This window comes from Carettochelys insculpta, chromosome 2, assembly GCF_033958435.1.
Source record: "Carettochelys insculpta isolate YL-2023 chromosome 2, ASM3395843v1, whole genome shotgun sequence".
Taxonomy (NCBI): domain Eukaryota; kingdom Metazoa; phylum Chordata; order Testudines; family Carettochelyidae; genus Carettochelys; species Carettochelys insculpta.
Window position 1 is genome coordinate 235,107,753 of NC_134138.1, and position 17,469 is coordinate 235,125,221.

The 17,469-nt window shown below is 39.3% G+C and overlaps 1 protein-coding gene across 6 annotated transcripts in view; it reads right to left on the reverse strand.

Annotated features, from left to right (window-relative positions):
* Positions 1 to 17,469, reverse strand: part of AKAP9 (A-kinase anchoring protein 9) — a 252,463-nt gene that overhangs the window by 52,840 nt on the left and 182,154 nt on the right. For 4 of the 6 annotated variants that reach the window (XM_074984762.1, XM_074984758.1, XM_074984759.1 and 1 more), the window contains 8 exons: positions 14,658 to 14,870; positions 11,058 to 11,096; positions 9,572 to 9,804; positions 5,669 to 5,788; positions 2,759 to 2,935; positions 2,528 to 2,635; positions 515 to 667; positions 95 to 274 (listed from right to left, as the gene is read on the reverse strand). In XM_074984762.1, the coding sequence (XP_074840863.1) occupies positions 95 to 274; positions 515 to 667; positions 2,528 to 2,635; positions 2,759 to 2,935; positions 5,669 to 5,788; positions 9,572 to 9,804; positions 11,058 to 11,096; positions 14,658 to 14,870 (1,223 nt within the window). The remainder of the gene's footprint in view (positions 1 to 94; positions 275 to 514; positions 668 to 2,527; positions 2,636 to 2,758; positions 2,936 to 5,668; positions 5,789 to 9,571; positions 9,805 to 11,057; positions 11,097 to 14,657; positions 14,871 to 17,469) is intronic. The other 2 variants (XM_074984761.1, XM_074984760.1) reach the window with 1 other exon arrangement.

Here is a 17,469-nt window from a genome sequence, read left to right on the forward strand (position 1 = left end):
TAAAACATTGTATTCTACTGATGATGATGTAAACATATTCTCTGAAAGATGTTAATATGAACTAGGATGTTAAAAAGATTTTACAAATACATACTTTGTTGTCTGTTGTGATTTCAAGTTGCTGTTGCAGGGTTGTTATTTGTTCGTTAAGATGATCTATTTCCTGTTCCTTTTCCTGCATGATCTGAGCAAGTTTCCCAGCTATGAGATAACGATCTTTTATGGATGCATCTTCAGATTTCTGGATCACTAGTCCCAATCTTTCCATTTCATCCTACCCCATAAAAAATCCATAGCATGTGATGTAATTACATGTATTTTTTTTCTGAATATCTTCAATTAATAGATTACGATAGAAGATTACACTAAATAAGAATGATTATATGAAATCTTTTGTAAATTGAACAACACAACATTTCAGCCATTAAATAGAGTTAAGGATCTTGGTTCACCCGAAAATAAATTTATTCAGGATAAACTGGAATGAAACTATAATATTGTGTCTGATAATTACCTTAAATAATTTATTCTCTTGTTCAAGTTCTTGAAGGCATGTAGTGGATTCCTTTCTCTGGATTTCTAATTGCATATGCAATTGTTGTACTTCTTCATTTTTGTTTTCTAGTTCCTCTCGAAACTGCTCCAGTTGTTCTTCAAGGTTTGTGATCTGCATATCCAAAATGTGGATTGAAGGGGTTGCCAAAGACACAGCAGAGCCACATTCAAGAAAAAAAACAAAAACAAAAACAAAAACAAAAAATCCACAACATATATCTGGGATCAGTTTTGTTTAAAAAAAAAAACCAGCGTTTTACTCAAATTAGTTTTATGTTCACCAATATACTGCCCATGTTGACTGTAAAGATATATTTTATTTTTAAGATTGAATGGATTTGGAAATGGAGATCTGGAAGCAGACCAGGCAACTCATTCATTCTCTTTAGGCCTGTAAACTGTATGCAAAGCCAGTGATGTCAGTAGGCTGAAATCACTATGACACTTCCAGTGAGGGAGAGTTTGCAGAACTGGGCTCATTTAAATTTATCTGTTCTACCTCACAATGGCTTTAGATTCTCAAAATAATTTAAATGACATTTTAAAAACTGTTTGTAAGAGTTTCTCATTTGTTTCTATTTACACTAGCAAATTTAACTGGGGTTGCTTGGGTCCTTAAGTCAATAATGATTTGGGTTCTAAAGGGAAAATAAAAAGAAAATGTACTTTCTTTATTTAAATGATTGTATTTTTCAAAACCCACACACCCACACACCTCCAGCTCTCTGCTCTGAGCCTCTCCTCGCGCCGAGTCCTGACTCCTGCATGCCCCCAACTAACCCCCGCCCTGAGCCCCAACTCACTCCCAACCCTTGACTCCTGCACCTCCCAACCCTCTGTCTGAGTCCTTCTATCCAGCCCCCTGCCTTAATTTCTGCTCCCCTCCACACACATCTCAACCCCCTGCCCTGTGCCCCTCCTCTCCCCTACTTGCTTGCTGCCATACCCGCCCTCCGAGATTTCTACTCCACGCATCTGACAAAGTGGTTTTCACCCCCAAATGCTTAGGCCCAAATAAATCTATAACTTGCCCCAGCACTCGTCGTTATAGTTATCAGAGAGGTAGCCATGTTAGTCTGTATCTTCAAAAACAACAAGAAGTCCTGTGGCACTTTACAGACTAACAGATATTTTGGAGCATAAACTTTTGTGGGCAAAGACCCCCTTCATCAGATGCAACGAAGCGGGTCTTTGCCCATGAAAGCTTATGCTCCAAAATATCTGCTAGTGTATAAGGTGCCACAGGACTTGTTATAGTTATAATGGTAGTCCATCGATCCGATGATGATAGTTATACTCTATGATTTTTACAGAAGAGGATTCCAGGTATCAGCCTTTGGGTGATTTTCTCTCCTTAATTTTAACATTTTCGTAATTCCATTCCATTTGTCATCAGGATACTTACTTTTTTGGCTGGGATGGCATAATGTAGGTCTTTTACAAAAACACTTTGAATGTGTACAGTCCAGTGTCAGTAGTAGGGTGCTTTGCTATCCTTAATACCCTCATAAAAGTTAAGCATGGCACATTTTTCCATATTGCAAGGGAAAAGCAATAGAATCTAAAAAAGAAGCACATATCTGGTCTTCCCTCACAGAAATCTAGTGTTCTGCAATACTGAAAGTCTGCTAACCAAATATATAGTCTAACAAGATTTTCTCTGCAAGGGTGCACAATAACTTCACTATAACCCAGACTAGAAACAATTCAACTAAAAAGTGCCAACTACCGAATAAATATCACCACTTCCTACAGTACTTTAAAAGGTCCTTGGCAGAACCTATTCCAACAATTACCAGGCTTAAGCATGCACAGCTTGTCGGAGGAATTGAGATCACTGTCCAAGATGGTCTTGCTGCAGAGTGTATAAACAGTGAACTGGAGATCACTGTATTGAGTTAGGTGCAGAGCCAAAATTACCAATAAATAATTCATATGTAAAGTAAACCTGAACACATTAGAGACACTGTACCTCTTTTTCCTTTCTATCTACAGCTTCTCGTTCAGCCTGCAATTGTGCTTCCAGAGGCAATTCCCCTTTCACAGCGGAAGCAACTCCACACTGCTTTCTTTCCTCCACCTTTAAAAAAAGTAATATTATATAAAGATACTTTAGCTTTCATATAATTGAGTAAACATTGTCCTATTCTTAGGCAAATAAAGAATAATAGAAAAGACATGGAACTTTTATATACAACAATACCTTTTGCAAATTGTCTGCACTGATAATTAAGGCTTGTTCGAGTTCTCTTATTCTGCACTCTAGTTTTTCAATTTCTTCATTCCGTTCTTGTATATCTCTTTGAAGTTGCTCTTTAGATAGCAAAAGCTCACTGCATTTGTCTGTTTTTTCCTGCAGGTGATTTGTTAATTGTTCAACCTGGTGGATGACATGGTACCATAGTCATTAGTTTGTAACATATTGGAATGTATTTCTAACATTAGCATAACACTGATTTTTGAGGAGAAAAAACTCCACAGACAGATGAATCTCATACCTTCTTGGCAGAAGACCAGGCAAAATTAGAGTCTTGTAGCTCCAAATCAAATAAATACCAATTATGCCTCTATTTACATTTTATGTGATGGCATTTGCTACTCCCTACAACTTATTGTGTCATTCTAAATGTTTTCAGACACCCTACTATGGTATTCCTGTTCAGCTCATCAGTGGGAGGCAAACCCCTGAATCATCAAGGAGAAGTGTCTTGACCCTGGAAAATGAACTCAATTCTGGAAGTCCTGCTATTCTTCAAGTCCTATAAAAATATTTGTGCCAAAAGTCCTTGAACCAAAAGTAATTTGTGAAAGAAGGAATGGTAAAATACTCATGCTGTTATGGGGGCAGAGTTGTCTGGGTAACCTTAACTATGCATTTCCATACTCCAAAACATTTTAGCTTTTGAGTACAGTTAGCTGGCATGCATAGGGAATGGGGTTTGCCAGTTAAGTAAGCTTTTTCAACAATGCAAAAAATGGGTCTGCAGGAGGGGTCAGATAATATCCCATGATGGTATGGTATTATATTCAGAGGCACCACAAAAGAGTGGCCTTTACCACCACAATTTTACAAACACAATTTCTGCAAGCACTGGAAAATGATGCTGGATACCTGTTAGTTAACTGAAGGGGGAATTGTATTTATGTATATGGCAGATGTCGGTTAACTAAGTTTTCTGAATAATAAAGTGCTGGATAAGAAGGCTTGTACTATATTAGTTTTATAACTATTCCAACATCGTATAGACCTTTTACATTCAAGTCAGTTAATACAGTGCTACCGTAACTTTAGATTAACAGAAAGTTAGCTTTCTGCATGGGTTTTTAAATAGGATTTAGAGATGGGCTAGGTAGTCAGCAAAAGTAAAAAGAGGACACACATTACACAGTACCACTTCCTGGCCTGGAAAACATTGTCTAGATAAAGCATTCTGAATCTCCTGAAGTTGAGACATTTCACATTCAGAGCACCACATTAGGGGAGTAATTGAAGTAGTCAAAGTGGCAAGTAATTAAGAAATATTAAGGTTTCAGGAAAGGTATGGCTAAGGTAAACACAACTGGGACAACTGCTCTAGATGTCATATGACAGAACTATAGATAAGGAAACTGTGCGAGTAACAACTTGAAAACATCTGGCCTGAGATTGAGTTAATCTGACTGACAGGGAGAGATGACACAAACACAGCTTTTCATTCAAGAAGTAGATATCAGTATCTGCAGTATTTTGAAGTTATGATTTTGTCAGGAGCTAATGGAGTCAAAGCAATCTGACAGATGAAAGACAACAGATGGAAGGATGCTATCCACCTAAAAGTATTTTAATCTAAGTTTGAGGCAACCAATCAGATATCACAAAGGGAGAAGATAAATGGAAAAGTGGATGTGAGACCAGGTATAAAGATAATTCACTGTGGAAGCACTAACAACATTAAACAACAGAAAATAAAACCAGAACAGTAATATAAAATAAAAGCAGACAGAAAAATATTGCTTCTTGCTCAAGGCACTGACATAGAATAAAACAATGTTTCATAACTGCGCTAGTGTAGAGATTACAGGTATATTAGCTATAGCAAGAGACAGAAAAACAATTCTGTTTAACCTTTAATGAATAGGATGATCATGTAATGGGCACTTCTGTACATTATTTATATGGTGTTAGTTGAAAGTTCAAATATTATTACATATAGCACCATGCAATTAAAAAAGCTAATCTAATAATCCATTTAAATTATGTCTTGTAATTTTATCCTTGGTTTTTTATTTCTTAGTGCTTCACATTCAATAGGATTTTTCACTTGAACCCAGGACCTTACAAATCATGACATTTTTGGACAATACACTAGCAGGCTATTTACTTTCCCATGTGTATCTAAGTGAAAAACAACGACTGATCATTGACATCTGACAACAATGACATCTAAGATGACAGTCCGTTGCCAGCTATTAAGCAGGGCTGTCAACTTTTTAATTGAACAAAACCAAACAATCCTGCCCCAAGGCCCTACCCCTACCACAACCGTTCTCAGAGACCCCCATCACCAAGCTCTCCACGCCCCCCCGCCACCCCCCACCCTTTGGTTGCTCTTCCCGACTCTCACTGGGTTGGAGCTCAGGGTGTGCAAGTGGGTAAGGATTCCAGCTGGGGATATGGGCTCTGGGCAAGGGCCCACAATGACTGGTGCGGGGGCAGGAGGGGGCTCTATCTACTAGTGACTGTCTTTTATATGTATGTATTTGCACATACAGTGGCTTCTTCACTATAAATAGTTTCAACACTTTGGACATGCTCCATTAAAAGAACCTGGAGAAGCTGGCAAATAATTTGAATGTTTCTATGAATTCCTAAGAAGTTTCATCTATCTTCATTAGTTGTTCCACATTTATCGATATGTATCTACATGTATCTAAATGATAGTTGAACTCGGCATTATTCTCCTGTTTCAAATATTTTCACTCTACATCCAAATTGATTTATTTTCATGTTTTGCAAAAGATGCAGATTATGCACCTTACAAAATAATGTTACAAAAATGTTTATAGCATGTCAATCATTTGCTTTGGTCAGGTAGACTCATTAAGCACTGCTGATAATACTTCAAAATGTTACCTCTCTAGTTTGGTGTTCATTGATAGGTTGAAACCTCTGTGGAGTCTTAAGCTGTTGCTCTAGTTTCTGGATCTCTTGTTGGAACACATCTCTTTCATGTTCTCTATCAATTGCCTGTTCCTGAAATTTAATTATAACAATGTTATTAGGACAAAAATTATTAGAAAAACCCATATTTAACTTATGCATATCTCATTTAATTTCTGCAAACTGTGAGTTTGTTTTCTTTCCATGTTTCTATCTATCTGTTTTTGTTAGGTAGCACCATCCCATTTTATTTTATTTTATTAAAACCCTTCACTTATTAAACAGTCACTACTGCCTATTTTTCTGTGTGATCAGTCAAAAAAAAAAACCCTCAATCTATTTCTCTGTGGATCCAATACTACTTTGCAACACTGCAACGGAGTATATTATTTCTTCTGCAACAGTCAGCAAGAGAGCTATTATTTTGATGTTTTTAACTTTTCTTTTCCTTTCACAGTTAACATAAATGGAAATTCAAATATTGAAATCTGAATACTCATACCATGTACAAAAAACAAATTCAAAGAATTAAAAAAGTATCTGAATATTGCATAACAATTTTGTTTTCATTAAATCAAATTATTTGAGATATATTTTGTGACATGTGAAATAATTTCTAAATATTCATATATAAAATGCTCCAACATTAGTAACAATGGGGGTTGTAATGCCTGTTCAACTGTCAGTTTATAAAAGTAAAAATAACCCATCTACTCAACGAAAACAATCAAACTAACATGCAACAGGGAAGAACATTTAATTTCTCCCTTTTGTTTAAATGCCAGACTAGCAGAATACTATGGATCTTCAATTTTCACAAAAGTCAAATATAGAGAGACATAACATTAACCTCCACAAATTACTGATTTAATGAACTCTGTTCTATTCTAATTCAGAAGAAAGATCAGAGTTCTAATGCATTTATAAAAAAATTATTTGCAACCCAGCCAAGTGCTATGTTGCTCTAAAACTCACATTGTTAGTTAATAAATACTATGTTAAATTTATAGAAATAGATTTGTCACATTAATTTTGAATCCTATTATAGAAAAACACTAATTTTAATTAGAATATCAATGTCAGAACAGTGCAAAATGAAGTAATGCAAAATCATCTTAGTGATAACTGTATCTAGACGTCTTCTAGTTCACACTGTTTAGCAGCGAATAACGCAAAGGTGGCATTACAAAATACTCTAGCTCTTACATTAATTACAAATTAAATTAATTTCTCCCTTCACAGAACTGGAGTAACTGAACTTGTGCAGAGAACTGCTTGTAACAGTGGAATTCATCACTTCCAAATCACATGCAGGGGTTAGGGCTTCAGTGCAGCTCCTCTAGTCTGCTCCTCCATCCAAGGGCTCTAATGACAGCCACTGCTATTCTGAGTCCCCTGTACACTGATTTTCACATTGGATTGATACTGTTGCAGATCCAGTGGCATGTAGACTTCTGGGAACAGCTTCAGACAGATCTCAAGTGATCTGGAAGGCACTGTATTGATTCCCTGCATCACAGTGAATGTCACCTAGTATGAATGAACATCAGTCCACGAGCTATACATTACCAGTGGCACTCCCTGATACAGTAAGTCCTCAACATACACGGATTCAAGTTGTGCATAACTCACTTTACCTGACACTGCTCTGCAGCCTTCTCCCTGCCTTTGCCCAGCCCCAAGTCTGCCAGCCTGACAGCTGTGCCACTGGGGAAAGACAGGGGGAAGGCTTTTACCTCACTGTGGGCAGCTAGGAGAGCTGAAAGCCCCTTCTTCCTGCCTTCTCCCAGCTGTGTGGCTGTCAACCTGACAGCTGCACCGCTGGGGGAAGGTAGGGAGAAGCAGCAACTCAGGAACCTACCCATGCAACAAACCTCTGTGCCCGCTCTGCCCACATATCTATACCATCACAGGACCTAACCAGGTCAGTCACACCATCACAGGTTCATTCAGCTGCACATCTACCACTGTAATATATGCCATCATGTGCCAGCAGTGCCCCTCTGCTATATACATTGAACAAACTGGACAGTTCATACGGAAAAGAATAAACGCACACATGTTGGATATCAGAAATGGCAATGTACAAAAGCCTGTAGGAGAGCACTTCAATCTCCCAGGACACACAGTAACAGATTTAAAAGTAGCCCTCCTACAGCAAAAAATAATTAAAACCAGACTCCAGAGAGAAACTGCTGAGCTGCATTTCATCTGCAAATTTGACACCCTCAGCTCAGGGTTAAAAAAAGACTGCGAATGGCTGGCTAAATACAAAAGCAGTTTCTCCTCTCTTGGTGTTCACACCTCCAGATCGACTGCTGGTAGTAGGCCTCACCCTCCCTGACTGAGTTAACCTCGTTATCTCCAGCCTTGCTCTGGTCTGCCTATTTATATCTGCCTCTGCAAATTTCCACTACCTGCATCTGACGAAGTGGGTCTTGCCCGCGAAAGCTTATGTGCATACATTTCTATTAGTCTGTAAGGTGCCACAGGACCCCTCATTGCTTTGACAAAAGGGAAGGCTTCCCCTGCAACTATGCAACTACTGCAGAGAGATGAGGCAGATGAAAAGGCATCCAGTAGTGTGCAGTTGGAGAGGCTGTCAGGGAAATGTACACATAGTCCAAACTGTTAAAATGATGAAACGTTTCAAAGCAGCCTAAGAGAGCTTACCTCCCAATCCCATGAAGTTCAATGACAGTGGGATATTTAAGTCCCTTAGGCTCCTTTGAAAATGGCCACACTGCACATAAAGCAGGGCGAATACTGACCAGGCTTGCCAAGGGAAGGCAGCAGCGCTGTATGGCCAGGGGATCGTGGGGAATGAGGTCAGAGACTGCTGCACGCGAACAGTAGTTAGCTTTGTGGCACTGAAACCCTCCCCCCGGCCCCAAGAATAAGAGGTCTGAAGGCCATAAAGGTGCAAGCCTGAGGTGTGGGAAGCCCCTCTCTTCCACACTGCAGGCAAGGCAGCACACACCCTCCCGCCCCTATAGAAGCCGAATACCAGGTTGGGTTAAGACCTGCTGTAGGCATTATGCTAATCACTCCTTTTTTAACTGGGGCTGGGAAGGAATTTTTCCCACACCAATGGATATGCTTTGGCAGAGTGGGGTTTTTCACCTGTCCCACAGTACTGTTAGGGAGGACCTTTTCTGATGAGAAGAAAAGGTGGGGGGCAATTTATTTGGTAAGTGTGACTGTGGATGTCCAGTGCTGGTGCTCCATTGGAAAGGCATCCACTGACCAGAAAACCTGCCCCGTAAAAGACTTAAATGGAATTTCTGGGTAGAGAAACAGAGTGGAAAAGGGGGATTGGGATGCCTATAATTGGTATAGCATGGAGCCAACACCATCCATGCCCTGAGGGGAAGCGAATGGTAAGGTCAAAGCCATGGTCTGGCTGGGGAGACCTGGATGGAAAATGACTGGGGGTTGGTGAAAGCCCTGAGCAATGATCTGACTAAACATGGATATACTTGTCTGTTGGATAGTTTCAGGCAGCTATATAAAAACCTGAGGCCTGACTAAAATCCTCATCAAGCGTATCCTATCCTTCTTTTGGTAAACTCAGACATTCCCTTCTTGAATTTTTATAAATTGGAAAACACAGTATACCTTGTCATACAAGAAGCCAACTGCGAACAATCTTTTTTTTCACTCAGTTTAGAGATTTTTGGATTTGCAAGTTTGGAAATACTCCCCAAAATTATTATTAAACATTAAACATTACATTTTCTAACAAAATCACATTCCAAAATAAACTGGGTATATTCTAAATGCAGAGATCTCGTATTGACACTCGTCTCTGCACCTGTTCAGTCCACCTGAAAACATAACCAAATATTTTCTGCCTTCTTCTTTCTCATTACTTACATCTAGAAATTTTCTTGTTTTCTCAAGCTGCTTCTCCAAAGCCTGGTTTTGCTGTCTTAGATCCATTATTTCTGCATTTTTTTCTTGCTCTAACTCTACAAACCGGTTAACTTGCTCCTCCACATCTGTTTCCAGGGCCTTCACTTGTTTCTGGAGGTCATCGTACTCTTTTTCAGCTTGCCGTTGTACTTCTATTTTTTCCTTCATTAGCTTTTCTGTCTCTTCCAGCAATTCTATTTTTAAATGAAGAAACCATATTGCTTTTAGATATGCATAATTAGTTATATTATCACAACAAAAATCACTCCCCAAGATCACATATCCATGCTATATCCAAATAAAGGATGTGAACAGGTTTGGGTTTTATTAATTTTTTAAAAATAATGTAGTGTTTTCTATGGAAAAATTATCATGCTACAGAAAACCCATAGCAAACGCGAGATGAAATAGCAAAAATGCTATAATCTTCTTCACAAAATTAAGAGCACAGCTTTATCATGTCATTTTATTGTCCAAATTTTATATTAATCTAAAAGATGTTTGTACAAAAAGGTACAATACAGGAAATGCATCAGTTCTGTTTACAACTGAGGAAAGTGTAAGGCTTTATAACAAGTCACGGAAAACCCAACCATCTTCTCATCCTGTAGCAATAAGATTAATCCATTCCAATTTTTTTTCACATGATGCATATACAACATGTGAGGGAAATACTGCAGAACTTGACCTGGTGAGGTGAAATAGATAAAGAAATTACTTACTTGTAATTGGAGTTTTCAAAGGGCAATGGCCTATACAGATCCCCAGCTTTAGGTTGTGTGTCCTCAGGAGAGGACTAGGAAGCATTTAAAATAAATTTTAGAACCCCTTTGATGAGACAGTAAAGGCATATACTTCAAGGAATCATGTAACCTAGCCTTATCCATCCCTTGAAGAAAGACCCAAGACTAGGGATCTATAAAGAGCAATTATCTTTGAAGGATCTTCACAAACTTGATTGATACTTAGGTATATGAAAAGAAAACCACGAGATAATTTTTTTTTTGCGACACAATAGGGATCCTTTGGATACCATCATCTTATATAATTTTTAACCAATTCTTGTTAGGTAACCATTACATGTCAATATAAAACAATATTCAGGAAAATCATATTCATTATATTAACAAATTAACAGCAACTAAAAGGCTATTAAAAACCCATTCCAATATGGCATAAAATCTGATCATTCACAGCTGAATAAGATGATGGTTACTAATCAATCTGCTTATCAAATCTATGCTAACACATTGTGCTTACAAATTAAAAGAAATTCTGTTATCAAAAAGACAAACTGTGAGTGTGAAATATAACATCAAAGCTGAAGGCCAGTAAGAATTAGAGTAATGTCAATAAGCTGAAAGCTCAAAAGGTTTTGATTAATAAATGTCAGTAGGTGTAAGTCTGCCACCCAATTAAAGATCAGTCATGCAATACACAAACACACCTGCTTGGGAAGCTGCATCGACTGCAGCATCTACTATGCCTAGGAGAACAGAAAAAAAAAACAACAAAAAACAAGAAGCAAAGTAATTCACATGCCAGCTACAGTTTTCTCATGATTCAATAACATAAAACAAAATGAAGCTGAAGACAGGACGCTGTGTTTAAAGACATGGTTGTTGGGATAGCTTAAGGAAAATGCTTAGTTATTCTGAGAAGTATGACACAGATATGTATTTTGCATCCACAAATTTACAATGCAAATGAAACAATTTATATTTTAAAATGATTGTGTACACCAAAATTACATACAAGTATTTCTCTACTGTAGCACAAGAAGGAACAGATTACTATTAAAAATGTTCATTGTGTAAACATAGATACTTGAGATGGCAAATATATAATGGGGATTATAATTTATAATTTAACAATAAATCTTTAGCAATGTTTTGTATAAATCTCCCAGGTATTAAATAAAAATGCTAACATTTCGTGTGCCATTTCCAGCATTGGAAAGATCAATATAACACTTTTTGAATACTACTGCCCTAACTTATTCTCCTCAACAAATATTAATTCACAGACATTTAGTTCCTTGTTGAAGGAAGGATTTAAAAAGTGCATTTACTTTATGAAGTCAAACATTTGTTGAGTAAACTGTTAACTAGTATAAACCAGCTGGGAGATGTCTTTCTATGTGTTATTTAACAGAAGAAGAGTTCCTTCACTGTCAAAGCTATTGATAGTAGGGGCTCTTTCTACCTACTTGCGTCAGACTACCATTTCCATTTTAGATATGGACTTCTTTACTTTCTTTGTTGCCTTGCTCCCTCCATATTGGACTGAAATTCCAACATGTAGTGACACCGGCTGATAATAAAGGCTCCTCAAATTGGAATGGCCCTCTATTCAAATGCCAACATCCTAGATAAGAAGAGCCATTTTGTGTGTAGTATCAGAGAGACAGCTGTGTTAGTTTGTATCTTCGAGAACAAGAAGTCCTGTGGCACCTTATAGACTAACAGATATTTTGGAGCATAAGCTTTCATGGGCAAAGACCTGCTTCATCGGATGCATGAGTGGGAGGGCCGGGGGGTTCCAGAGAGGTATTTAAAGAGTGGGTTCCCAGTAAAAGGGAGGGCCAGAGCTGACAAGGTACATTCAGCAAGGTGGAAATGGCCCATTATCAGTAGTATGTATCAAAAGAAGGAAAAACAAGTCAGATCAGACAGGGGTATGTGGGACCATTGTCAGAGTCTAACGGGGAGATATTAACACCCAGGGCAGAGAAGCTGCTTTTGTAAGGGGTGAGCCATTCCCAGCCTCTGTTTAATCCTTGGTTGATGGAGTCAAATTTGCAAATAAATTGCAGTTCAGAGATTTCTCTCTCCATTTGATTTTTGAATTTTCTTTGTTTAAGGACTGCTACTTTTAAATTTGTTACAGGTTCTATGGTATGTGTTAAACCTATTACAGTCTTTCACAAACTCACTGTTAAGAAATAACAGTGATGGTATTATGGATCCAGATGAGCTCCCTCTACAAGTTAGCGTACTAGACTCTTATAAGAGAAATCTAACACCTGGATTTTGTTACAGGTTCTATGGTATGTGTTAAATCTATCACAGATTTTAAAGTAGCAGACCCCACTCTTTAAATACCCCTCTGGAAACACGCCCCCACCACTTGTGCATCCGATGAAACAGGCCTTTGCCCACAAAAGCTTATGCTCCAAAATATATGTTAGTCTATAAGGTGCCACAGGACTGCTTGTTCTCATTTTGTGTGTGTATAGGACTGGGTGGGGGGTTGGGGCGGGAGGATGGACTAACTGTTTAGCAATGAAATTATTTGGTAGGACTGTGTAGTCCACCTATTGAGGCTGACTAGGGAATCATCTGACAGACAAATGGAAGTTATAAAGAGCAGGAGCTGGTCTGTGTGCTCCCTGTAGCCCATTTTCACCAGCCTAAGATGAGGGCTGCATACGTCAGCTCAGATGGTCTCCCCCAACACCCTCAAAAGTCGGGTAAGTCAAAGTGACAGAAAACACATACCATATAACCTCAGAGTTACAAGCATCAAATTATGAACCAGAACCACAGGCCTCATATGGAACTGGAATCAGGCAATCAGGCAGCAGCAGAGACCACCACCCACAGCAAAATAAGCAAAAACTGTACAGTATTATGTAAACTACAAAAAATGAAGTGGAAAGTTGTTTAAAAAACTTTGACAAGATAAGGAAACTTTCTGTGTTTGTTTCATTTAAACTGAGATGATTAGAAACATCATTCTTCTTCTGCATCACAAAGTTTCTAAGCTGTATGAAGTAAATAGCCAGTCAAACTTTTGAAACCATAACCATACTGTTTTGTTCAAAGTTACAAACTTTTCAGAATTACAAGCAACCTCCATCCTCGACGTGTCTGAAATTCTGAGATTCTACAGTATAGGGTTACTTATTTACATGGATCTGTATATTTCTTGCGTGATTAAGTCCAGAACAAAAATGTGTTAAAATCTGTGCAAAGCAGGGGTGATGCAAAGGGGTACATGAAGGGTCATATGCATACACACACCCCCACCAGCACCTGCCTATCCTCTACCCCTACACTCACCTGTAGTGACATGGCAGGAAAAGCACAGCAATGAAGCTTCCAGTGACTGTGGGGGACAGGGTGTGTGCGGTCCTGACCATGTAGCTCAAGGGCAGTGGCAAGCTAGAACCACCTTGCTCTAGTTCACGCTACTTTAGGGCTACGCTGCTCTGGGAGAGGAGCAGGACTGCCCCTTCCCACAGTCACTGGAAACAGAACAGCTTTCTCAGGGTGGAGTCTCAAGACCCAGGGATAGGTAGCTGGGTCATGCAGTCATAGTTCTCTGAGGAAACTGTTAGCAGAGGGTCTGCATTCTGAAGGTGTATCTAGGGATCCCAAGATAGGGACAGTGCCAGAGGCTTAAAACACTTCAGAGGCTTAAAATACTTGGGGATCCAGGTGTTGGATTTCCCTTAAAAGAGTGTGGTACGCTAACTTGCAGAGGGAGCTCATCTGGATCCATAATACCATCACTGTTATTTCATAACAGTGAGTCTCTGAAAGAGGAGTTTGGCGAGGGAAAAGTATACTTTTCTCAGTGTCTTATGTGTGAACTTGTATGACTACTTCAATTGTGAATTTCATGTGCAAACACTAGTAACACACCTAATTGTACTAGGAAGGAACACATTCAGGCCAGCATTTTTAAAGCTGGGTATCTGAAGTCAGCTAAGTACAAATTTGGTCACTTAAATGAAGATGGCCAAGTTTTTTAAGAGGTGCTGACCCAAGACAGCTGTTCATGATTTTATTGGCAGCCGTGGTTGCTCACAATTTTGAAAAATCATGCAACTAAACAAAAAGTAGCCTAAATATGAATTTTGGTTCTCAAATTAGACTCCCATAAGTGAAACTGTTGGTCTTAGTGTATTGTCCTATGAATGATACTACAAGGAAAAAAAAAAAAGGTTAAGTCAGGACTTCTGAAAATTTACTGAAGATGGAGTAGAAAAATATGAAGGAACCTCATAGAAAAATAGTATATAATAGTGTACAATACATACGTTGCTCAACTGGTCCTGCATCTGCTATCATGGCACTCTTTTGTCTGGAGAGTAGCTCCTTTTCTTCCTGGATTTGCTGTTGTTCTGCCTCTAGTTCCTGCAATTTGTTACCTGTACATAGTAGCTCTTGCTCAAGATGGTCTATTATATCTGTTTTTTCCTGTATTTGTTTCTCCAGAAATGCTTTTTCATCTGCATAACTATCAATGAGGCCTGTTGAGCAGAAATATTAGGTCCATTTAGTATGGCAACTTTTGAACTGCAATTTCAGCACTATGACAGAATTTCCATAATTTGAGGCAATACAAAACTCTAAGAAATGTAATGTGCAGGTCAGTATTACTACAATACGGGTACCAACAACATGTTCTGTGCATTATGGGACACAGTGTAGACAGGGCCCCACAACTAGACTTGCAATCCTAAAAATCTGGTCCAAAGAGCCTTATTCATGTGAGTAAATTCATACTCAGGAGAGACTCCAATGGAGTGAGGGAGACTAGAGCTCATTCTTCTGGGTATGGGAAGTATTTACCCGTTCCTCTTCCAAATTCTTCATCAAAACACACTCTGGTCTGCCTATGAGTCCTAAACCACCAGCTGAGGCAACATTAATGTATTATCATCTGTGTGGGCACTGCTAAGCAAGGAATCTTATGGATAGTAGAATCAAATCCAGTAAATGCACTACCTGTCTGATTTGTTACCCATAATTTTCTTTCTTTAGGCTTGATCTTGCAAAACCTTGTTAATGTGAGTAATGACAAAATTCGTATCGAGGAGAGATTTGGAAGAAGAGAGCATGGATACCTGTCACACAAGTGGTTGTATGGGTACTTCCAGGTGATGGGGACAACATACAGAAGGACATAGGGCTGACAGAGGGAAGAGAGAGAGCTGCAGGAACAGAAATCTATGAAATGTGCATAGGTAATTACCAAGGTTTTTTGCATTTTCATGAGAAGAGTCCCTGTCCCTTGTTGTTTATGTCATTCAATGAAAACAGAATTCATTGAACAATTCTTTATTAACTCTCCAATTACCTTCTTTATATAAAGTATAAGCCACAGACCTCTAAACGCTAACAGTTTGCATATGTCTCATAATAACAGCTGATGGTGAGATGAATGATTTCTTGTTTATTCATTGTAGCTAATTCTAGACTCAATGTTCAATGAAAGTTAATCTTGAAACCACTGATAAAAAAAAAAACACATATGCCTTTATTTTAAACATCTACAACAGCAGCCTCCCATTCTGGTTTATTCAATAGATCTCTTTGCTAAATGAGATAACCCGAATAAACCACTTTCTTTCCTAAATTCACAATCCCCCACCTTTCATGCGGCATGTAAAATGCTCAGATGGCCAACACTCATTGTACACCCTCTTGGAAAGGGTTCTCTGGAATGGAATTTAGCACTGATGCACTGTGAATCAAGAGAACCAGAGCCACAACATTGTATTTAAGGCTGATATGCTACCAGTGATGCCATGTTTCAGAAGACACTTAACATTGAGGTCTTACATATACGAGTCTAAAATAAGAACGGGATAGGCCCTTCAGTAGCAGGATGGGCACTTTTCACGAGACAAGTCTTTTTCCTAAATTCCAACCTGAGCAATTCTATTCTATAATTGCTGTATTTCTTCTACGTCTTTACTTCTTGTACTAAACTGTGCAGTGACACACCATGTATCAACAGAGTCACTCTGTTTAAGCTCTGTCATGGCTGCATTGCAGTCAGGATGACATAATCATTCATATTATTATTATTAGATATTCACTGAACAAAACTCAGATGTTCCAATCAGGGCAACAGTAGTAGATGCTGAAGAAGCACATAGAAATGCACAGTCCCTATCCAGAAGAGTTTTCTTTTTAAAGGTGCATGGGTTGACTGTGCACTACGTGAAGAAGCACTTCATTGTGTTTGTTTTAAGTATGTTTCCTATTAATTTCATTGGGGTGACTGTGGTTCTTGTGTTAAGCAAAGAGGTAAATAATATTTCCCCATTCACTTTCTCCAGACCAGTCATGATTTTATAGACCTCTGTCCAAGATTCCCTCTAAGCTGCACAGCCACACACCTGCCTAATAAGCCCCATAGAGGGTCTCAGAGCTGCTGAGCACAGAGATGCTGCAGACAAGGGAAAGACCACTCACCCCCAGCCCCAGTCATTCCCTGCTGGGGCCAGAGGAATGCACCTCTCCTCCAGCCCCAGGAGCATGGCTGGATTATGAATGGGACTTGAGTAACTGCAGTCTGTGAAGACCCTGTCTTCTGGGCCAGCCCTTCCTTGGGGCGTGGGTTGGGGGAGGGAAGAGGCAGCTATCTACACTGCTATTTCCTCCCTCCCACCTGGAACTGTGTCACCATGAGCGATGAGAGGCTCTGTCCCCAGAGCTACAATTGGCTAGAATCAAGGCCAATAGGAACATCAGGGGCTAGCGCCTGCAGGTGAATGTGGGGCAGCATGGAGCCACCTATTCCTCCCCAACCAAATGAGAGCTGCCTCAGGTAAGCGCTCTGCACCCCAATTCCCTGCCCCAGCCCTGACCCTCCTCCGCCACCCTAAGTTCCCTCAACATCTCCATATTTGGTGCATATAATAAAATTTATTCCGTACATGGACACAGAAAATTAGAGGAAACGCTGCTTCTGTCATATCCCCCTCCCAGACATCTCTCTTCTGCAACGTGCCGTGCCACACCCCCCAGCCCACTGTGCTTCACGTCTCTGCAGTTGCGGGAAGCAAATTCCTGTTCCCGCTGCTTGTGGAGAAGCAAGGTGTAGCAGGACTGACAGGT